The 22,840-nt window shown below is 41.3% G+C and overlaps 4 protein-coding genes across 4 annotated transcripts in view; 1 reads left to right on the forward strand and 3 right to left on the reverse strand.

Annotated features, from left to right (window-relative positions):
- The window catches only part of RPL27A (ribosomal protein L27a), a 231,101-nt gene that overhangs the window by 190,726 nt on the left and 17,535 nt on the right, over nucleotides 1-22,840 (reverse strand). The gene's annotated exons all lie outside the window — the stretch shown is intronic.
- Nucleotides 772-5,472, forward strand: AKIP1 (A-kinase interacting protein 1). Its single transcript, XM_057418286.1, has 4 exons — nucleotides 772-1,056; nucleotides 3,638-3,751; nucleotides 4,069-4,119; nucleotides 5,024-5,472. Exons 1-4 carry the CDS (start codon nucleotides 1,030-1,032, stop codon nucleotides 5,165-5,167), a joined length of 336 nt encoding a protein of 111 aa, XP_057274269.1. The 5' UTR covers nucleotides 772-1,029; the 3' UTR covers nucleotides 5,168-5,472.
- On the reverse strand, nucleotides 6,439-17,031 carry CUNH11orf16 (chromosome unknown C11orf16 homolog). Its single transcript, XM_057418277.1, has 7 exons — nucleotides 16,845-17,031; nucleotides 15,410-15,614; nucleotides 14,461-14,620; nucleotides 13,121-13,349; nucleotides 9,561-10,220; nucleotides 8,386-8,573; nucleotides 6,439-6,734 (listed from the first exon to the last, which is right to left on the reverse strand). The coding sequence occupies exons 2-7, from the start codon at nucleotides 15,574-15,576 to the stop codon at nucleotides 6,444-6,446; spliced, it is 1,695 nt and encodes a 564-aa protein (XP_057274260.1). The 5' UTR covers nucleotides 15,577-15,614; nucleotides 16,845-17,031; the 3' UTR covers nucleotides 6,439-6,443.
- On the reverse strand, nucleotides 18,337-19,894 carry ASCL3 (achaete-scute family bHLH transcription factor 3). Its single transcript, XM_057418283.1, has one exon. It carries the CDS (start codon nucleotides 19,180-19,182, stop codon nucleotides 18,682-18,684), a length of 501 nt encoding a protein of 166 aa, XP_057274266.1. The 5' UTR covers nucleotides 19,183-19,894; the 3' UTR covers nucleotides 18,337-18,681.

Raw genomic sequence — 22,840 nt, forward strand, 5'->3', positions numbered from 1 at the left:
GTGTCTTAGCAACTTCATTCACCAGCTCCTTCAGGATCTGCGGATGGATTTCATCAGGTCCCATGGACTTGTGCATGTTCAGGTTCTTAAGATGGTCTCGAGCCAGATCCTCTCCTACAGTGGGCGCAAGGTCTTCATTCTCACAGTCCCTGCGTCTGCCTTCCAAGACTTGGGTGGTGTGGTCAAAGCATTTGCCAGTGAAGACCGAGGCAAAGAAGTCATTCAGAACCTCAGCCTTCTCCAAATCCAGGGTAGCCAGTTCCCTGATAGTTTCCAGAGAGGGCCCACACTGTCCCTAGTCTCTTTTATTTGCAATGTACTTACAGAATCCTTTCCTGTTATCTTTAACATCCCTAGCCAAGTTTAATTCTAACTGGGCCTTAGCTTTCCTAACCTTGTCGCTAGCTTCCGGGACAACATCCCTGTAGTCTTCCCAGGCTGCCTGTCCTTGATTCCACCTTTTATAAGCCTCTTTTTTCCCTTGAAGTTTCCTTAGCAGCTCCTTATCCATCCAAGGAGGTCTCCTGGCCCTCCTGCTGCACTTCCTTCTAGTTGGGATGCAACACTCCTGAGCTTGTAAGCAGGCGATCCTTGAATATCAACCGACAGTCTTGGCCCCCCCTGCCCTCTAGGGCTACATCCCATGGAACCTTACTAAGCAGGTTCCTGAAGAGGCCAAAGTCTGCTCTTTTGAAGTCCAGGGCAGTGAGCTTGCTGCACGCTCTTCTCACTGTCCTGAGGATCTCAAACTCATGATCACTGCAACCAAGGCTGCCCTGGAGTGTCACATTTCCAACAAGCCCTTCCCTGTTGGTGAGCACGAGGTCAAGCACGGCACCTCTCCTTGTTGGCTCCTCTGTTACTTGCAGGAGGAAGTTGTCTTCCACACAGTCAAGGAACCTCCTGGACACCTGACACTGTCTAACTCTAAGCAATGAACATCATGTTATGAGTTACTAAAGATTACTTTAATTGCAGGAAGAAGATTCAGAACGTCTCAATGCAGCTTTCGCTTCAATTGTGAACTTGATGAATCAAGCCTCAAAGGAATGTGAGGTGAGATTTTACCCTGAAACCCATGCAAAGGGGAATGCTTATGCTGTGCCAGGCAGAGGCCTGTTTGTATTACTCCTGCTAAAACTGCAAAAATTAGATTTCAGTTTTGCTCACTGCGTGGCAAGAGCTTAGCCAGTGAGCCTGTGACGATGATGAAATGTGGGGCATTTGCCATCATGGGGTAGGCGACATGGTAGGTTTCAGCAGGGTTATACTGACCAACTGGTACCATCTTAGATAATAAAACACCACAGTTGCCATTTTCCATAGTACCATCAGGCTGGTCAGTTGTAGCAGAGGGTTTCTCCACTTCCCTGGTGGCAAGGCAATATGGTTAAAGAGACATCACAGGTTACATTGTGCCAGCCATTGCAGGGCTGTGTCACAGTGTACAGGATTGTTTCCAGTGCTGCCAGGCACCTGTGCTGTGGAGTGGCATAACCACAGGGTAAGCCTTTGCTTTCACTACACCAGTGCAAACTGTTCATGCTGGCTAATAGAGTCAGTGCATTTTGGGTGGCAGAAGTAAGCCAGAGTTTGAATCCTGAGCAAAGACATTGCTTCATGTCACACATTTGCTCTAAACTTAACTTTAACCTTCCCCATGTTGTTTAAGCAAACTCAGGCTGGGATGTTGCTGTTGGATAATGAGAGCAGCGCTGTATCTTTGTAGTAAGTAGAAACTTATCACAGTAGAAACACGAGAGGTATAGCATGCAGATGCACAGCTCCACTGCTTTCATGTTGGTTCTGCCTGCCGGATGTCATAACTCTTCTGAGCAGACGGACTGGGAGCCTATCTCTGCCAGCTCGTTGTTATGAGCGCAGCCCTGCAGCCCAGCTACTGCATTAAAGCCTCTGAAGACTCTATCATCATTGTTTATGCCCTTCGGGATCCGTTATCGTAATGCAGCAGAGATCTCATTGTCTGCAGAGTTAATAACAGAGGCTAAGCCTTCAATTAAATTAAACACAGAGACGATTAGCTCTTAAGCAACTCCTTTATAATTTTGAAGCAGTACATACACAGTAACCAGTTAATCCTAAAACAATTGGGGCAGAATAGTTTCACACAAAATTAAACAAAAATAGAGGTGTATAGAGACTTATCCTATGCCCTTTTAGAAGTACGAGAGCTGAACAAGCAGTGGATGACTTGTATCTAGGCATCAGACAAGACAATATTGCTTCAGTCATCTTCCGTAAAGAAAAGCTATAAAGGGGGGAGGAGAAGGGAATTCTCAGATCCACAAGTTCATGAGTAAAGTTTACAAAGTGCAAATAAAAATCCACAGCTGAATATAACCATTTAAGTACTTAAGTGCAAACAATTAAATTTGTGATTTGAGTTGCTTAAGAGTTACTAAGGGACCAAAGTTTACCTACGCTTCTTACCAAATGTTTGAATTCATTTCTTTGCTCTGTGACATCATGTAAAAGAATCCAGCTCACTTCCTGTGATATAGAAATGCTCTGTGAAGCATTATGCAATAGGTCAGAGTATTGATATGTTTTGGGACACAGCTCCACAGTAAACCACAATACAAGCAACCACATCTGTTGATGTATGCGTAACATCAAGGAGTGGATTTGGAAATAACAATTGCTATTTGCCTTATTTTTGTTAAATTTAGTATTGACAATCAGAGACAATGACAATATAAGTGAAATAAAATAGATATTTTGGAACTTTTTGGTCCCTGTGATCAAAAAAGTAACCCTGTGAGGAGATTTTTGGTGACAACAGATGGCAGCAGAGCTGTACTTAGATATTTCCTGTGCCTCGTTCCAGTGAGGCACTGGAATGGGTTGCCCAGGGAGGTTGTGAATGCTCTGTCCCTGGCTCTCTTCAAGGCCAGGCTGGACAAAGCCTTGGGTGAGATCGTTTAGTGTGAGTGTCCCTGCCCATGGCAGGGGGGTTGGAACTATATGATCCTAAGGTCCTTTCCAACCGTAACTATTCTATGATTCTATGATTTAATTTGCAGTGGGTAATACTCAAGTACCTTTACTGTGGAGCCAGGAAAGGGCTGCTGGTGACTTAAATACAGCTCACAAAACCACTATGCTACTGGTATGGTATGCCTTGAAGACACTTCAGCTTTTTTTACCAATGCATTGTTTCAGTATCAGCTTGGTTTTCTTCTAGAGTACTGCTCTTGCATGTGCCCTGCGGAACCAGTCTTCAGCGACTAGGCACCTGTGCAAGGCACCTAGCTTCCATACACATAAGACCCATAAACTGTGACTTCTTCCACCAGAATTTTTCTTGAAGAGCCTGATCAGGCAGATGTTTCTGAACATTCCTTTTGTTTGTTTTATCCTGTTCTGAGGTTTCAGATAGTTCCCGTATATTGTGTTGGGAGACAGGCATCCAAAATCAGAGCTGACAGTTTTGTACCAGAAGGCAGATGTCCTGCAGACATCCAGGCATTATTTTCATCCTCACACAAGGACAAACCATCCAATTAATACAGAAAGTCAGTAGCTGTGCAGTTCCATTTTCATTTGTAAATCTGCAGTAGTTGTGAGCATGGCTTTGATGCTTATCTACTTATTTTCTGTTTCTGTTGTTGTCCAGAAGTATTATAGCTCTATGCCAACCTGTACATGCAAAAAGCATGAAATCAAACACATCTGTAGATACCATGCCAGGCAAGCAGGGAAAAGAGAGCTGGAGTCCTCTGAAGAAAAGGTAAGTAGGTGTTTTGGGTTTTGATTAAAGGTTATTCCTTCCCTTGCCATGGGACTATTGTTGTCCATCTAATACATTTGACATTTGTTTACACTACTGTATGTGGTTCCACATTAGGGGCATGTGAAAACTTGAACTGATCTGAAACTTCTGGTGAGGGAGGGGGGAGGCAGAATAACCTTTGGTGGCATCAGTCAGTGTCATATCAATCCTTTCGTGGAGAGGAAAATTTCATGGACATGAAGCATCCCCTCTCTTAGTGATTGAATTTGCCTTTTATGTTTTATCATTAGAAAACAGTACCTTTTTCTTTGCAGAGGGCTGAAGCCTCTGTACCACCCAGTCAAGCTCAAACTTGCCAGCAATGTGTAAGTTCATACAATACTTTGTTTTTAAATTGAGCTATAGCCCTTTTTTTTATTAGTTTGCATCAAGCTGGTTAAAATTTGTGATCAGGTGAGTGAACTTTGCGATGGCATAGAATATTAACCAGTGGTGGACTCACAATCCTATAGATGGGCAGTAAAATGGGCATACAGACACTCTCACAATTAATTACAAACCAGATTGTGGCATTCTGGCACATAACCAGTTAAGACTCTACTTGACACCTTGGACTGGTACAGAATGTCAAACACCATGATTAATCTTTAGGCTCTTGTGAATTGTATCGGCAGAAATAATCCAACAGTTCTCCAGTCTCACCTCATTTGTGCTCCTGACACATTCCCTGTGCTGAGGAAAGGCACGCAGCAGGGCACACAGCGATTGCTTAGCCAGTTACGGCTGGCCCTCGTACAGTCCCTCTGAAGACTCCTGTTCCTCAAGGAGAGGAAAACTTTATTTTTCAAAGCCTAACACCCCACCAAATCAATTTCAGGAACTTCTGAGCCACAAAAGATAAGAAACATGGACTCCGTACCACTGTACACATTAGTGGGAGCACCCTTGTAGGGATTATGTTCCAGGTTTATGTACAAAACCATTTAGGCTGGCAACTGTCAGTTTTGTGGGCAGAGATTACAGCATGTTGCTTATTCTACTGACTGAAACATTAGATAAAATACTTTGAGCATGGTACTTGCCAATTTCTGTATTGACAAAAAAATTTTACAGTTCTGTCCATGGTGCCTGTATATTCTGAAAAATCTTAGTATATTTACATAGCAGCTGAAATGTAATTTTTTTTACCCAAAATAAAAATGTATATTTTCATAAGAAATCTTAGATGACTAAACAGTAATGAAACTTATTTCCTCCCTGTCTCCAAAGGCCAGACAAGGTTCTGAAGACATCTACATTGAAGTTTCTCCTGGCTTCTATTCTGTCACAGCAACCTCAGAAGACATGGTGCAACAAACCCACATGGTGGATGTCCATGCAGGGCAAAGTATTGATTTAACTTTTGTTCTATGACATTTGTTGTTCCTTGGCAATCACAGGAATAAAATATGAGACTGTTTTAATGCATGTAATGAACTATGAATATATTTTTCTTGTTAGCACTTTAATAGTATCCTCGTCTTTGCAACTCCATTTTTATGACCTGTGTATTTGTTTTCTACTTAATGCAATCTTACGCAGCCCACTTTGTACACTGATTTGATAGATATTTGTACATTGTGTGCCTTAAATCTAATTATGTGACTTGTAATTCTAGGTTCTTATGTTTTAAACAATTAAAGATACAATCAGTGGAATAAAATACATTATTTAGTCTTTATGGTGACAGCTTCTTTAATATTATCCTCAGGCAGAATGTCTATGTCATATTTCTGACCACAGAAAAGATAATCCATGTGGTATGAATATGGATGTGCATCAACTTCTGTGGGCTGGTGCTGATTGTAGAGCAGCTGGCTCACAATGCATCTCTCCTATCTGTAATTTTATTATTATGATAAAGAAATAAAATGCAAATGAGATTCACTATCTAGGACCCCCCCAACTCAGAAAGGTGCTTGAGTATGCATTAGGTGTACAGTATAGGTAGCGCTGAGCCACTGCATGCTGCAGCTTATGGCCAAGTTCATACACTTTAAACATGAGGAGTCTCATACTAACAAGACTCCCTGGATGCTTAACTCTTCTGAAGGATCAGATTTCACAATCATAATTAGTGACACGATCTGTATATATCTGTAATCTTTTTGTAGCTGATGGTATTCAGGTTTCAATTAATTTTCATGGGAATATAAAATTCACCAACTTGTATGCTAGATCTCTAAGCATTTTGTTGTTTGTATCTACAGTAGCAGGTCCTTTACCCTCTGGCTACTTTCTTTTGTGCTTTAATATTGAAAAAAATATTTTCAGCTGTCAGCTTTTATTGTTTCTTCATTTCTTCTGGCTTTCTACAAGAAGAAATCGCTATGCTGAATTCCTCTGGCTGACTCCAGAGAACTGTAGACAAATTGGAGGTTTATTAGACCTTGCTGTGCATCTGTTCAGGGTCTCAGCTCTCACACTAGTTTACCTGATCTCTCTAGAATTGTAAAGTCAAGTCCAAATAATTAGGAATTTCATTCAGTACCTTGGAGTAAAGAATGAGGATGATGAAATTACAGTATTCCACACATACAGTGTGTGTAGATATAGACTTTCTCAGATATTAAAATTTTACAGTTATTCATAGTCTACAGACACAGTACCCGAATTAGAATCTGACTTGATTAATAAATGCTACACTGATCTAGTATAAGCAGTTTACGTGAGATTTCAGCTTCCGAGCTTCATCAGTTGTACTTTTATTGAGTTCTGGCTGATTGTGTCTCTGTTCTGTTGCAAATGAGCTCTTTACTGATTTTTCTGTCTGTTCTCTTCTGACATGGTTTGCATTGTCAAGTTTGTCATCTTGTATGTAGGTTGCTTTATGTTTATCATCCAACTCTATTTTCTTTCTTGCTGTTTTATATCTTTGTTTTTCTGATGCCTCAAAACCTTCTTCCTGGCGGACAGAAAACAGATCCTTTGGAAGTCTAGTCTAAAAAAGAAAAAGCATCGGTGTCTTTGTAACTGCTGCTGTAAGATAGGTACCTCTGCCTCATGCAGCTTTAATAATGCTATCATTTCTGTGCTAGTACAGACTACTGCTGAAACACAGAAGAGACCAAAGGATTTTCATAAGGTGCTAGGCTTTGATCAAAAACTTTGCTCCTTTAGAAATTAGGAGGATTTTTGGTGACTAGAGCAGGAGGATAGTAACCCCACAGAGAACATCTCTGGGAAGCCTGCTGTCTAGCTTCACTTCTTTCTGTGAGTTACTTCTGATACAGTCTGTATTATACGTTAAAACTGCTTCAGCCATCTCAAAGAGTAGCAATGTGTCTTCTGGGTTTAAAAACACCAAGGGCTATTTTACAGGAATAAAAGTGTGTCATACTCTGTATTACCACATTGAGCCCACTACTGTGATTCATGCAGCCTATCTGTGGCTAGAATAAAACCACTCCAGTTTCTTTCAGTTTTACCAAGAAGCAAAGCTTGTCACTTTCATGCACTGGAGCTCCACACTGGCCTAAAAATTCTTAGGAAATCAATTACAAAGGTGTGGAACTATGATGATTGAAATAGTAAAGTAGAACCATACAGTTAGTATGGCATAGGCATATATAGTATGGCATATAGTCCATAGGCAACTGCTTAAAATGAATGCATATAAGATACATTCCAGTACATTCTCTGCTCACTAACACAACACATTAATCTTTTAAAGAAAATCATGGAAGTTTAGCATGTTTTATTCTGCAGTAAGCTCACAGTAGCAAGCATGAAGCTACAGAGAAGCTAATATTTGATTTTTTTAATATATAATTTCTTAATGGTACTCCTGTTGCTCTTGTGCAGAAAGGTGTTTCTGTACATCCTACACTTCTCTTTTGTCTTCCCCTTCTTCCTGCAAGCTTTTTTCTTCCCCTTTTCTGTGCTTGCTTTCTTTGGCATTCATATTCTGGTTTGGGCTGTTTTTCCCCAATTTTCTAAAGCAGAAGGGGACCATGGCCAACAGCAACCAGGCCTAAAAATCTGGTGGTTGTCTTTGTTCCCAGCTGTTACATAGTTTGCTTTCTCTGCATCCCCTAGCTTCATGGTAGGGATCTGCTGTTTAAACTGCTTGCTTCTTGTGACGCAGTAAGAAAAGATATTCAATAAAGGCTGCTTATTAAAAAACAAAACAAACTGGTTTTATCTTTCAGAGACTGAGATTGTGACTATCAGAGTCTGACAGGCAGAGCCCAGTACCTTTCCACATTGAATCTTTTCTTTTGTTTTATTGCTGCTGACACTCATATTTGTCCATTCCCAAGGCCACTCATGTAGGCCCCTACTTACACAGGACTCCGTTGGGATGATATTGTCAATGGGCATTTGGCAGGTTTCTGAATTGAAATCTGCATTACTGAATGCTCACATAGTTACCAACATAATCTTTTGCATTTTACCAAGTAGGCTTCAGCCCTTCCTTAGGGTTTTGGGACCTTCCTTTTGTTTCTATTAGTGGAGAAGTGTCCTGCTTATCACAAAACTGGTAGATGGCCTTTAGCAGTTAAAAACCAACTTTCAGACCGTTAACAAGAATATTTCTTCCATTCAAACATGTGTTTACATAAATCCAGTATTAATACAGATTACCTTACCTCCATTGACAGCTTGAAGTCTTGGTCTCTTAAGATTTCTTTCATTGTGACTTGCCCTCTGGAAGACTGCTCTATGATTTCAAACATTGCACTATGATTAGTAGAGGCAACACTGAACATGTCCCCAGTAGAGATGTCTTTGGGTTCCAGCTTGCTCTTTGCACATGTGCTGCTGCAACTGACGAGTCCTGGGAAGGAATAAAATTGTATCTGAGAATGAAAACAGAACTGAAATAGGGAAACATTAATTTCAAAAGAGAGGGAAATGCACTTTAAGCTTAAAAGGTTATTCTGCATGTACTAGTAAAGGTTAATGAAGATGTCAGCATCATACAAAGTGTAGGGAAATGATGGGGAACAAACTCAGAGAGGGATATCTATGCTTCTGTCATGGTTTAAGCTCGGCTGTAAATCACGCAGTCGCAATCTCACTTCCCGGCTTTCCTTCCCCTGGCTCCCGGAGGGATGGGAAAGAGAATTGAAAGAATGTAACTCCCACAGGTTGAGATAAGAACAGTCCAGTAACTAAGGTATAACACAAATCACTACTGCTACTACCAATAATAATAATAATGATAAAGGAAATAACAAGTGAAGAGAATACAGCACCTCGCCACCCGCCGACCAATAATACCCAGCCCGACCCCGGCAGTGATCTAGCCCCTTGTTCTACATCCTGGGCATGACGTGCTGTGGTATGGAATACCTCTTTGGTCAGTTTGGGTCAGGTGTCCTGTCTCTGCTTCCTCCCAACTTCCCCTCCTCCCTGGCAGAGCATGAGGCTCAGAAAGTCCTTGGTCAGACTAAACATTAGAGCAGCAGCTAAAACCATGGGTGTTATCAGCACTGTTTCCCAGGCCGAAAGTCAAAAACACAGAGCTGCACCAGCTACTAAGAAGGAGAAAAATGACTGCTACTGCTGAACCCAGGACAGCTTCTAACTGAAATTCATGTTCTGGTAGTTTTCCATTGGATTATATGCTAAAAGGAGAGCTAGCATGCAAGATGAGGCAGCAGAAATATTGAGGAGGGGGAATTATTGTGTTAGAGACTGCTAAATTTACAGCATTTATACCAATAAGCTAAAGGCTAAGTAACTGCTCAGAAGACCAGAACACATTTTGGGTTTTTCTCCCCTCTGACTGCTGCTTGCCTGTGAGGGTGTCAAAAAGTACCTGAGTTACTGGGATGGGACTTGTGGTGGCTTCTTTTCCAGTATTTCCACTCAGGTCTTGCAGAATCCTTTAGCCTGAGCTTCTCAAGACAGCCGAAGCCTGTGTTAACAGCACTGTCCACCACAGTATTCTGAGTGGTGAATGGCTCCAGGTCCCACTCTGAATCAGAAGAGGCAGAAGATGGTGCCACAGCAGCTGCTGCTTCTGGTTTTGGGCTTTTTGGTTCTAGAAGGCATGGAGGGGGCTGACTGCTGGACTCTACCTCTTCTGTTTCACTTTGAAATACCAGATGCCTGGATGGAAGAGGCCACCAGGCACTGACATGAGGATGACAGCTGCAGATGCTTACATGTGCTGACAAACAGCTTATACAATCACAGTGAAAGTGGAAACACGGCCAGCAGGGTGAGCAGAGCAAGCAGTGCTTGGCAAGGCTATGTACAGCACAAATGGGAATCAGGGCTGTTTTAGGACTGTAGGAACAAATACAACAGTTAGTCTCTGGAATTTCTCTGGGCTTCACCCTGCTGGTGAAGGGCATATGGATCATCTCTACAATCCTTTCCCACAGGCTAGGAGGGATCCAGAGAGCCACACCTCGCGGGAGCTTGACTTTCTTGTCATTCCAGAAGTGGACCATAATTCCTTCATCTTCTGAGGCTGTTGAGGAAAAACGTAAGCAGCCATAAGCGGGCAACCTGCCTGGGTAGTGCCCATACAAAGATCAGGCTTTGCAGCTTTATGCACTTTCTACTCCTGTTAAGCAGTAGGATCAACTACCTCTCTGTAACACTTCACCATAAAGTCATGGTAGCAGGCAGCTATGACACTGTTGGTGCAACAGCAAGCCTGGCAGTATCTTTCCTTCCAATTTGCCATCAGATGAACAAGAAAAAGTTGACTGAGTAACTTTTGTTGTTACTGCCAAAGTTAGCAGTAATGCTCTGAAACAAGGGGGCACAAAATCACAAAATGGAATACAGAAACCTTTAGAATTAGATTGAAGTAATGTTAAGTTTGATGGCTTTGTAACAGTAGCAATGGAAAATTACTGAGGTGCATGATACATAGAGGAAAAAAATAGAGTACAGCTAGAGAACATACTGAGAATTCTCACAAGATAAATCGTTATAGTTGTGACATAGTTTAAGAAAAACAGTCTAGAAGAACAGGACACAGGGATAAGGAGTATCTGGGAACCGCAGGTGTCCAGGATGGGCTACAGTTAAACTAACTGATAAGTAGGAGGATAGGAGGATTATTATGTCTCTGGTGCTAACAAAACAATTAAACTGGTATGAACATCTACTGCGCATGCTTCAAAGGCTGCCAGAAGTGATGAAGATTGTTGGAAGAAGTAAACGACCCTCAGAGACCACCACCACAATTCTGTACGCATGCGGGGAACTTTCTGGAAAATTATGTAATCCATACGTAGCCTCATGAATATGTACGTATGCCCAGTGGCTATAAAAGGACGGCTTGTGTGGCAATGGGGAGACACACGTTAGGAGGAGCTATCCCCCGTGTCTCCCGGCGCCGCAATAAAGAATACCTGCTTGTCAGCTTGAAAACTTTGTTGGCAAGTTTGTTCCTGGAGTTTTCTCCATATCAGTTTGGCACCCCAGATGGGACCCTGTCTGCTCGGCTGCAGGACCCGCTGAGGACAGGGCTCCCTAGGGCCCTCGGGAATTTTTCCCGGAGGGACCCCTCGTCTCATTTGGATAGCTGCGGGAGCAGACAAGGACCATCTCATAAAAGGTATTCTTTGCTTTTATACAGTTTGTAAGGTGCAGGAGGCATCTCGGTTTGGTAAATTGGTTTGGTAAATTGGTTTGGTAAGCGTACGCATGGTTTGGAAGCCTTCATAAATCGAGATAGGAAATCTCATAGGTAAAGGCGTACCCAGCTGCTAGCGTCCGTTTGGTATAACACCCACAAGAAGCAGGGGGCATCTTGTGGTTTGGGTCCTGCAAGACGCAGGGGGTGTCTTGTAGAAAAGGTTTTGGATCTTGTTGGCATTTATTTTGTGGCTTGTTACATTAAGGATTTTGGTCTTGTGATTTTGGTATCAGTGACAGACTGTTATAACTAAGCAGGGGGCATCTTGTGGTTTGGGTCCTACAAGACACAGGGGGTGTCTTGTGGAAACGATTTTGGGTCCAGTGTGCTATCAACAGCCCATAAGGGATTTGATTCCGTGATGCTGTCAGCGGGGTCCCTGAATAGGTTAGTCGAATCACCCTCCGATACAGTGGGCTGTCCAGTACGTCCCAGAGTGGGACGCAGACAGGCTGGTCAGGCACAAGGGTCTTATCCTTCTTGGGACACTGACAGGCTGGTCAACTATAAAGGGTTCAAGGAAACCCCCCTATTAATGTCACAATATGGTCTGAGCCATAGGGGTTAGGATGTATTGCTTTTGATTCTACTGGTATTCATCTTATTTTGTGGCTTGTTACAGTAATGATTTTGGTACATGTGACAGGATGTTATAACTGTGTTATTAACTGTTGTTTGTTTGGTTGAATTTTAGTCTCTGTCTCTGTCTCAAGTGTTGTAACTGTGTGGAGGGTGTCTGTGGCATCCCGTTTGTGTGTGTGTGTGTGTGTGAATGTGAGATTGATAATGGAAAATCAGCAGAGTGAAGAGACCGTGAAAAAGAGTCTTTTGGGTGCATTTTGGCACACTAGAAAGAACTTGGATAGTCTCCTGGGAGCTCAGTAAATAAGAAAACATTGGTAAAATATTGTAACCGATGGTGGCCTTGTATACTTTGGAAGATCAGGAAAAATGGCCTAAAGATGGAACTCTGAACTGTAATACATTGTTACAATTAATGTTGTTTTGAGGGGGCAAGGAAAATGGCATGAAGTAATGTATGCAGATATGTTTTTCACTTTAAGAAATCACGCAGAGTGACAAACTGAATGCAAAATTAATATAGCTCTGCCAGATTCCTTAATTTTGGCTTTGGAAAAGGACAGGGAAAAACTGAAAGTTAAGCTGAAGATGTTCAGCCTGTGATATTGGGGAAAGATGTTTAAAGTTGGCAAGTTTGTTCCTGGAGTTTTCTCCATATCAGCTCCAAGAATAGTATTTTGGTAAGTCAGTGGAGCTTGACTGCTAGACATGGGAAAAATCAATGAGCTGTTAAAATCTCCTACATTTAGGTGGTAAAATCATCCCAGATGTACCATTCAGTACAAATGTGAGCATTCAAGCAGGTAGGTGCTTTCCGAGAGCTGTCTCACTTGTAACCTTCAAGGAATGGCCACTGACCTTCGCATGGCAGACACAGCCTTGTCCAGGCAGACAGGAAATAGCACAAACAATGAAGATGATATTTTTATGGGTCACAACTTCCTTAGGGTCAGACTGGTGAGGTTACAGATATCCATCAGCAAGTCCCATTAGGTCCTGCAAACTCTAAGTAAAACTAAATTGTAGTCTGTGCACTGATTTTTCTCTGGCAGTAGCACAGTGACAACAGTTTATCCTGACAGCCTCATTTATGTTCCACAGCAAGACAAGGAAGAAGAGGGCAGCACCTTTCTTACCTTGTAAGGGGTCCCTTGTCTCAATGCCTGTGAGGACAGTTCCAGGGCCATACCTGGCCATATTTGGCTCCCAGGGTGCCAGCACTTTGTCTCCAGGGAGTAAGGAGTGCTTCGTCCTGTTCACGTATTCTAGGATGTCATCCTTTGCTGTTTTTTGTACACACACTGAATGCCTTCCATGTGACACAAGTGGTTTGGCAAACTCTACCAGGAACATGCCTCTTTCATTCTGTTACCAGGAGCAAAATAATAGCTTCTCTGAAGAACAGTCCATAATGTGTCAGGTCATGTAACCTTCACCAGAAGGACATTTGGTGGCTACATGGCTAGGTCAAAACAAGCCCAAACAGTAACCAAATAGTGTGAGGTTAGTCCAGCACTGAGACAGTCAGAAAACCCCTGTGAGACTCACCAGAAAGCAGGCTGTATTTTCTTCCCCAAGAGAAAAACCTATAGGTAGAGTGCAACTGGATTTCGCAAGCCATGCTGGCTGCTCCAGGTAACAAGGGACAGTGAAGCCATTCAGACCTGCTCTTCAGTCATGCCTTTCCTCATTATATACAACACTAACTCTGCTTCTTGGGGGGTGGTTGGGAATTTTAATTTTATTTTCAATTAAGGCCTGTCAAGAGGCCTTCCATCAACAACGAAACAATGTACTTCCCTGTTCTTGAGGAAGAATAGGTTCTTTTTTCAGTTCAAGTTTGAAGTGCTAACAAACTAATGAATTAAAGCTTTCACTAACATTTCTGAAGACACCAAGCCATTGGTCTGTAGCCGACTCAAGCTGGAAGTGTGTACATAAAACACTAATGCTTTTCCTGTGCTATTGGTGGTTATGTGTCTACACACAACACTGGGTGGTACACTGCTCACAACAGCCCTCACGCTGTCTGAGCTTGGCAGGGGGCCTGCTCTTGCAAGGTGCACACCACTGCTCTTGCCAGGAACTGGGAGTTTAGGGGGCACTCATCTTCTGTACAAGATAAGGATCCCCAAAACACATCTGCTTACTCCTAGAAATGGTCGCAGTAAAGGAGGCTGAGAAGAGCAAGGTCCTGATCACTATCAGCTTATTGGTGCCTGAGGCTGTGCTGCATGCAAGAGCCTCACCCAGCATGCCAGGCAGCAGGAGGTGAAGACTTCTGGGAATCAGGCACATTGGAAGCTTTATGAATCAGCACAACCATGAGCACCAGCTGTTCTGGTGATCTGCTCCCTAATTCACGCGCCAGCTGAAATCAATACTGATACACAAAACTCAAGTGGTACATGAGGACTGCTGGACTGGACACCCTATTACACATAACCACGACTACTACACAGCAACCGTCACTCACCTCTACCTCCTCTTTTACTGTACCACGGTAGTAAAATCCATCTTGTTCCCCTCTCACCAACACAGGGATGTTGCTGTCTAAACCCATGGATCTCCCTGATGAACTCAGCCTCTTCCATGCTGGGTCAGGGGAAGGGGGGCAGTGGGTAATCCATTGGCACCTTGAAGAAAATGGGTCAGCACTGGGAAAACCAGCTTTTTTAGGGGGAAAAAGGAAAATGTTGTAAGATTTAAGAACTGTAGCACTCCACCTCCTTCTGTAGCACTCCCACAGGCCAAAGCATGTGGGAAGAAACAGAAAACTTGTTTGTTTTGGGACAATTCCTTCTCTTGGGCAAAAAACCCCATCAGTGCTTGTTTTCACCCAAATTTCTTTGGTTTGGGGTTTAGAGGAAGTAAGTTGGAATCCTGGGCCAGCACTACCTGCACTAGCCCATTTGCTCTTTACATGGCAGCCAATGCAACCCCTAAGATTAGGAGAAAGGAGCTATTTCCAGCACAGAGCACAGAGTAGATGCACTCGAGAGCACAGCAACTGATGGTTTACACTGAGGCATTTGGGGAACAACAGAAAAGTAGAAAAGTAAACAATGAAGCTTCTGGTTGATGACAGGTTTAAGTCCAAAACAGGAAAACTAATCCCCTGTCACAAAGCATTAGAAACATTTCACAAAAGACGGTTGCTAATACAAGATGCTTCTATTTATCCAAATAATATTAAAGAAATGTTTCTTTGACAGGAGATTTTTCTCAGGCTTTGCTTTTCATAATCTCCAGAGCAGCAAATCACTGTAGTTAATAACATCTAAACCACTGCCAGTGCAGGGGAGGGGAAAGCTCAAGTGACATTCGAGTTGCTAATTTATTCATCTGACACACCAGCCTGTTTTATACTATTAGATATCATGAAAAAGAACAAATCACAGATTCCAACGAGAACTTTATTTTACCTCTGGGGGGGGAGGGGATCGGCGATCCAGGTGGGATGCACTACAGAAGAGCTCCTGCAGCAGGGCCTGACAGTAGGCACGACTCTGGAGCATGAGAACTTGTCCAGAACTGGCATCGCACTGCAATACCTGCGACCTGTAGGAAGGCACGCTTCCAAAGCGGCCATTGTTGCGAAAGCAGCTGGCTGCAGGACTCGGTCCTGATCTGTTGGTAATAAAGAGACAACCATAGTATCATAGAATAGTTAGGGTTGCACTGTCATTTTACAACACAAGCAGATGCTTTCTGGTGTACCTCAAGAGCCCAGTAGCTTTTAGTAATGAATTATTTTAAAATAAAAACAAGCAATTCAAAATATCCAGACTGGCATTTGGTCAGATGAACCCATATTACTGACTTCAGGAATTTCCAAGCACCCAAATCCTAACCTGGTAGAGGGACACAAGCACCCAAGAAAACTAGAAACCCTCTGGAAAGCAATAGCCTTTAGCTCCCTCCTACTTTTGTTTCCATCTTTAACATCCAGGTCTCCTATACCTTCACTCTCCTTTAAAGCTTTCCTGTACACAGTTCTAGTCAAACCTTCCCTATTTTACAAGCTGAGGCAGAATCTACAGCTGAAGCTGACAAGCTGAGTGAGCACAACAGGTTTTGAACATGATGTTAGATTACGGTTGCCTGTTATTTGTTTCATTTATAGTGATGTATTAACAGGAAATATTTTGATCTTTCAGCTGTCCTGTCACATTTTATAACAGTAGGATTACGGCCTGCCATGAGAAAGAATGGGATGCTCAGATTTGACAAGTGATAACTATTCAGAGGCTGTCACAGTAAGACTGATGACGTGATGGTATCTCTGGTAATCTGACAAGGTGTAGTAGATAACACAAGCTTCCATTTTGTTTTTTTAATATACCTTAGAAGTGTTTCGCATGCTTAGGGTAAAACTTGCATGGAAATTACACACTGTAAATTTTAAGTGTCTAATTTACTTTACAAAATGCAGTTTAAGCACTCTATTACATTTAAATATTATTCTGCCTCTTAGACAGATGATCTGCAATGAGGACTCCCAGGTATATGTAATTTCATAAAACTAGCACACCCAACACACCAAGAAGAGTGGATTAACTGCTACAAAATGTATTTTTAAGTCAGCAAATAACACAACATATTCACTCATTTCACAAGTACACAAACTCCCCCCATTATAAACCAAAATGGAATCAGTAATACTGTGCAAAGAAATGCAAGTATCAATTCTACTTAAAGCACATTTTAAACACTTTCAGCACTGTTACTACTGAGAACAGGTCCCCTATTTCTGTATAAAACAGGGCACTGACAAAGGCAATTTTGCAACACTTTATGAGGGTTGTTTCTTTCCTGGATAATTACAAGTACTTTAACAGAGCACTGTTTCAAACTTACCGGCTATTGATAACACCAAGTCTGGTTGATTTGGATTTAGTCCCAGCACAAAAATCTTGCCTTTTGCCAGTTGGATGCAAGGAGCAGTTTGCTGCCTGTGTTTCCTAGTTGCTATGGAGGTTGCCACAGTTGTAACTGCGGGGATCAAACATCTTGACCTTACCCGTTACAAACTGGTGGAACATGACTGCAGTTCTCTGCATCATTTTCAACTTCCCGTTGATCAAGATATTGCACCAAAAGACCGTTGGGGCAGGGAAGGGATTATAAGAGGGCGCAATGTCCTCCAAGCTTTCTGCCAACTATTGCATGGCAAATAACAGCACCATACGAAGCTATAGCTCAGATTTAGGAAAAAGCAGCCTACCACCATGGGGTGTGACAAATAAATCGGTTTGAAATGCAGACAGAAAGGTTAAAGCTGAGACAAACCAAGGTCAGACTGCTTGACGAGCTTTTTCTTTTCGCAATAAAGGGGAAGGATTAATGCATTCTATACTTCCTACAAAGTGCGTATCAAAACCATACCAGAATACAATGCAGAAATCTGCCTGTTAATCTCTGCTGTGATCCCTAATCTGCATTTTTCCTAAATGAATGTTAAGTTTTTGTATGGTTGTGGGTTTTTTGTTGGTTTTTTTTTTTCTTTTTTTTTTTGGGGGGGGGGGAAGGAAGGAAGGCAGACTTGATTTCATTTTGCTATAAAAACAAGATAACAGAGAGGGTGACTGCAATTAGGGACAAGCACTTAGGAAGCCTGTAACCATTTTCTCTACATTCTGCTGCACCAGACTACTGGCTCTCATGCCGTCAGCAGAGGATCAATAGCAAAATACTCTTAAATACAGCAAGTATTAAGAACATTTTGCCAGTTAAGAGCTAAACTCTCTTCACACAAATCTATTCCCATACCACTTAGCTGAAACCGTCAGTAGTACTGGGAAACAGACTGGCTGGTCAGGGAAGACCATGCCAGACCTCAACCATTATCAGTAAAAGTCCACAAAATTTTCTGTTGCAGGATTATTCCCCCACACACACCCTGTCCAAGGCAATTCTCCCTTGCCAATTCTCCTTATACTGTGGTATTGTGTGAGTAATCCTAGTAATCTTTAAGGGCACCAAGAGCTGAAGAAATATCCAATTTTCAATAGAAACTAGGTTAAATCAACAGTCCTTAATGGAATTAAAGCATTCATTAATAAGAAAAGAACACTTGCACAACATTAATTATGCTCTTTCTATGTTCAGTAACGTGCTTCAGAAAGCTGCTACCCTCTTTTTATTTTCCCCCTTTTGAACTAAGTTATCTTTTCTGTGGGCACCTAACAACACCCCTAGGAAGCTTTAAAAAGACCTTTTAAGAGAAACACTGGCAATTAGGCCAAAATTTTTTTAAGAAAGTACCTGTGAGAGTAAACCAGTCACATTACAGAAAACAAGAGGAATCTCAGTCCAATCAGCAGAAAGACTTTATTTTCAAGTGTGCAGGTTGTGATGACACATACAGTCACTTCACACGTACGGGTTATTACATGTTTGGTTTGGTGACAACTTTATAAATGCTTTGTGATTTCCATAAATTAACTAACTTAGGCCATTCAGATCAGATTTCTTCAGCTGTCTTTTTCATATCTAAGTGTAGTTACTTTCTGCATAATTAAAATTCTTTTGTGTGGGCCTATACCGGCTTGCACTATGATCTGCTTCTAAGATGCACCAGGAACATGCACATCATTAATACAGTAGGTTCCCAGACAGGATACCTTTTGCTTGGTTTGGAATGGTTCAGATAGTCTTCGAAATCTGGTTTTGTTTGTTAATTGCTGCAGGTGCTTCACTCCATGACACTTTTTTCTGCCACCACAGAATCACTGTACAGAACGGACTGCAGGTAGCTAATGTATTTTATAGCAGCACGGAGTGTCTCTACTTTGCTGAGGCGTTTCTCCAAGTATTCCTTGGGTAGGTGATGCCTCAGTTTAGCATAGCCTTCATTGACACATTTAACCCTCTGCCTTTCCCTCTCATTCCTCTTTCTGATGAATGCTGTCCCATAGGAGTACTCACTTCTGCGGTAATTGGAACAGGGCATTTGGTAGGGAAAGGCACAGGGCTCACTGTAGAAATTCCCCATGATGAGATGCTCAGACATGAAAGGAAGGAATGACAAATCTTCAGAGCAAGTGACCTGGCTTGGTGTTTCTGGGTACACATGAAATGTGAGCACTGGGTCAGCACAGAAAGACCTAGCCAGCTGTACGCGCTGAGTCTCAGAACAGATAGACAGCTTGTCCATGAGGTTACAGTAGCTTTTGCCATCCGTCAGGTTCTGCATTTAACCTGGAAATGCATAATTACATAACAGTTTAAACAACTCATATCGAGCAGTAGGAAAAACCTCACCTGGACTTACCAACATTTGGCATTCCTGGCATTTTCCAGTAGAGACTTTTAATGCATTTGTGACACTTCAGAGTGGAGTTGGAAGACTTACATAGAGCAGACAACGTCCCATTTGAAAACACAAGAAAGCTCAAGTAATTATTTTAATCACTGATTAAAATAATTCACAATAGATTTAAAGAAAATAAAGCCACCAACACTTCCTAAAGGAAACAGCAAACTCTCCCACCTCAGCTACAGAAATAAAGATAATCTACTTCTATGTACTCCACATGGGTTTAGGGTCTCAAAATTTACCAAAACTTTCATCTCTACAGACAATAAACAAAGCAGGCCAATATCTGAGGCATTCTCTCAAACCGCTTCTCCTCCTTGAAGAAAATTACAATTCTAGTGACAGACTCCCTATCCATACCAAAAAAGCCTTCAAAAGGAATCATTTTTTCTCTCTATTCATTTGTTGTTTCATTCACTGTATTATCTTCATAGATAGAAAACCTGTGCAGGGAATGGATCTCAGTCTTAATTCTATGTTTGTCAGGTATTACATCCATTCCACAAAAAAGTTTACAAAAAGTTTAGAGGACTAATTTCTGCTAAACCTAATATCCCCTTAGGTCCTCATGCTCCTTCTGTGCTCACCTGCAGATAGGAAATGCCAAATACAATCCCACTGATAAAGGATTATGAATTAATTTATTAAAAGAAAAAAATGCACGTCCTAATAATATTTCCAGTTACAAAGTCATTTAGGCAGCGCTAGAAACCTGTAACTCAGACTGGCCTACTAAAACCATGTACCCTCTCTTTAGAGCAGCATTACAGCAACTGTAACTACTCAAATCATCCTTATATATTTATTAGAAATACAAACTTGCAGTCTTACAGGAAGCTACATTATAGTGCCTTCCCAATATCATTATTCCAACAGCTAACTATCAGCATAACTAATGATTGCTACTTGATAGCTACCTAAAAAAAAAACATTTTTAATACCTAGCTGATTTTTAAAGAATTTCTGTGACCCACCCTCACATACTGCAAGCAATACTTGCCTACACAGCATCTACCAAAAAATGCTCTTACTACCCACTTCCACATCTACACATTGCTGTCTAAAACACTTAGGTTATGCTACACCCCCTAAAATGGAAACACACGTGAACATTTAACTAGGTTACTAGAAACTACACTCCATTCTCACAAAAACCTTGCAAAGTTTCAAATGTTCCAACTGTAGTTCCACAACATAAATGGGATTCCCTTAATCCTTCATAGGATATGGGGATATTTTAACATATTCTAACGACTTCACCCAAACCATGTCTAAAACAAAGGGAATTTTTACTCAGTATGGACCTACCCTCACAACACATTCTATCAAAATGCCTCTGTATACAGCTTTGTCTCTTTTTCTAATATACACAGATCTCACAACAGAAATTCTATGAGTTAAGAATTCATTTATAGTATGCAATTAGGCAAAAGAGAAAGTCACATGCATCTTAAACAGGTACGTCTGTAGGTAGGCACAACCAACCACACGTTTTACATTAATACACATGCAGAAAATCAGAGGTGAATATATACTCATTATAAAATGAAAATACTAGACAGTCATCTTTCCATTTCCTAGTTATACAGGTCACGTTATTGTCTAAAAACTTTCTACTGCTAACAACTTAAAAACAGTGTGAGGAAAAGTGCCTGTTACATAGCAACAAAACCCCCAACTTTATAGCAAAATATCGCATAGAACAAGAAACCAAAGCCAACATAACCCCTCAAAAAGAGATACTTGCAGTATTTGTTGTCTAGTACTGACACTTCTGCTGCATAACAACATTAAACAGTTATTTTTGCCTTATTACCTGCAAGAAGTCTTAGGATCATTTATCTTCTAGACTAGAGACTCACCAATCTTCAGATGAAAGTAAAATCCAAGGAAACAAGACGTGCTATTTTAAGACTGATGAACAATACCTGAAAATATCTGAACGACATTCAAAAGATAAGTTAATATCCCATTTTCTTACACCTTACTTAATAAGAGATCACATTGAACATGATTCATTAAAAAACTAAAGCAGCACTGTTACTGAATAGCTAGTAGAAGTGATTTACAAAATCACTGATATTCAATGAAGATCTGTTGCTAGATACAGCAATACACAAGTCTCTTACCTGGATTATGTAGCTAGAGCCAATAACTGCTGCAATTTATAGTCAATTGACAACATGCAAAGTAGCTTACAGTTAGATCTGCTCATTTCTGGTTTGGCTTTTCCAACCACACCAGCTATGATGGCAACAAAACTTGGCAACAAGTGCTAAAAATTTTAAAACTGTATTGAACACAACCAGATTACAGGAATATACTTTGTTTACTTCCTGTATGTATTCTGTTACAGTGAACTAAAGCAGTGTTTTAATTTATTGGCAATTCATACCTTGATGTCTGAATATAAACAATCAGTCTGAATTTAAGTACTTACATCAAGGCATAAGTAAACTAATTTTCATAGCTTCGTTTCAAACACAGAAAATCAGCATTTATTTAGAAGAACCTTGTAATGGATTTGTTTCCAGGTTAGAAGGGAGAACACGTATTAGTTAGCTTAATAGCTTCAAATTTAATCTTCATTATACCTATAATTTTGAGAAATTCCCTTAGAGTTACGAAGTATAACACCATATAAAAAGTCCCTAATAAAGAATTTATGGAGGTTCTCAAGACAAGATTTGAAAACAGTGAGAAATCGGCACCAAGACAAATGTTTTCAAGTTTTGCTTAAACTTAGAAACACAGTATGGAGCAATCTATCCGTACAATCAAAGACAGGCATAGGCATATAGATGCAACATGTATCAGTATATAGCTGTCCAACTGTACAGGTGCAAGGAAATATGACACCCCACTTCAGAACTCCCACATTTTACAGGATTACCTGACACTTTAGACTATTTCATTATTCGACCCTTCTGTCACTCATACTAAAACCACACACACAAAAAAACCAAACCAAACCAGCTTAGCTTAAACACTTGATCTACTACCAAGAGAGCTATGTACACCCGGTCTTGTCTTCTTGGGACTGTCAGCATCAAAGAAAGTATTCTGATTCAGCTGCCCTTGTGTGGGCCCACAGAAATGCTATATTCTGCATTCTCGTTTCCATGCCAGCTTCAGACCCCATCAGAAAGGCAGCCACGAGGTAGAACATTTACTAGAACTGGTAGAGGCATGTATTCAATACACAAGTTACATTATTTTTCTTTAGGGGACCCTAGGTACATCACCATCAGAATAGATTATTAATTTATCAGTGTGGGATGTTGAACCCAAGCTTGGATTTAATCCCCAAGATTAACTCGGTTTTTGGACGACTACGGGACTGACAAGAGAATAAAGCTCTGTATCTGCAAAGAGCTTCAGTCAATGCAAATGTTACTATGGGGCAACTGTGTTTCCACTCCAGTTGTGGCAGACCATGTGTACAGGTATAGCTGCTGCAGTTTATTTCCCATGCTACTCTGTCCCACAGGCTATGGACTAAGCAAGCCAAAACCACACCTAACATACAGTACTT

This window comes from Pezoporus wallicus, unplaced genomic scaffold, assembly GCF_028554395.1.
Source record: "Pezoporus wallicus isolate ANWC-B61680 ecotype Strahan unplaced genomic scaffold, APGP_CSIRO_Pwel_v1 contig_2025, whole genome shotgun sequence".
In the NCBI taxonomy this organism is placed as follows: domain Eukaryota; kingdom Metazoa; phylum Chordata; class Aves; order Psittaciformes; family Psittacidae; genus Pezoporus; species Pezoporus wallicus.

Bases quoted from the DNA above. Each gene is read 5' to 3' on its own strand.
- AKIP1 (XM_057418286.1), top strand. From the start codon at position 1,030: ATGAATCAAGCCTCAAAGGAATGTGAG. The intron at 1,057-3,637 runs GTGAGATTTTAC...GTTGTTGTCCAG, and splicing joins AAGCCTCAAAGGAATGTGAG to AAGTATTATAGCTCTATGCC. The intron at 3,752-4,068 runs GTAAGTAGGTGT...TTTTCTTTGCAG, and splicing joins TGGAGTCCTCTGAAGAAAAG to AGGGCTGAAGCCTCTGTACC.
- ASCL3 (XM_057418283.1), bottom strand. From the start codon at position 19,182: ATGCAGAACCTGACGGATGGCAAAAGCTACTGTAACCTCATGGACAAG.
- CUNH11orf16 (XM_057418277.1), bottom strand. From the start codon at position 15,576: ATGGCCGCTTTGGAAGCGTGCCTTCCTACAGGTCGCAGGTATTGCAGT. The intron at 10,221-13,120 runs GTAAGAAAGGTG...TTTCCTCAACAG, and splicing joins GACAAGGGACCCCTTACAAG to CCTCAGAAGATGAAGGAATT. The intron at 6,735-8,385 runs GTAAGGTAATCT...TTTCTTTTTTAG, and splicing joins ACTTCAAGCTGTCAATGGAG to ACTAGACTTCCAAAGGATCT.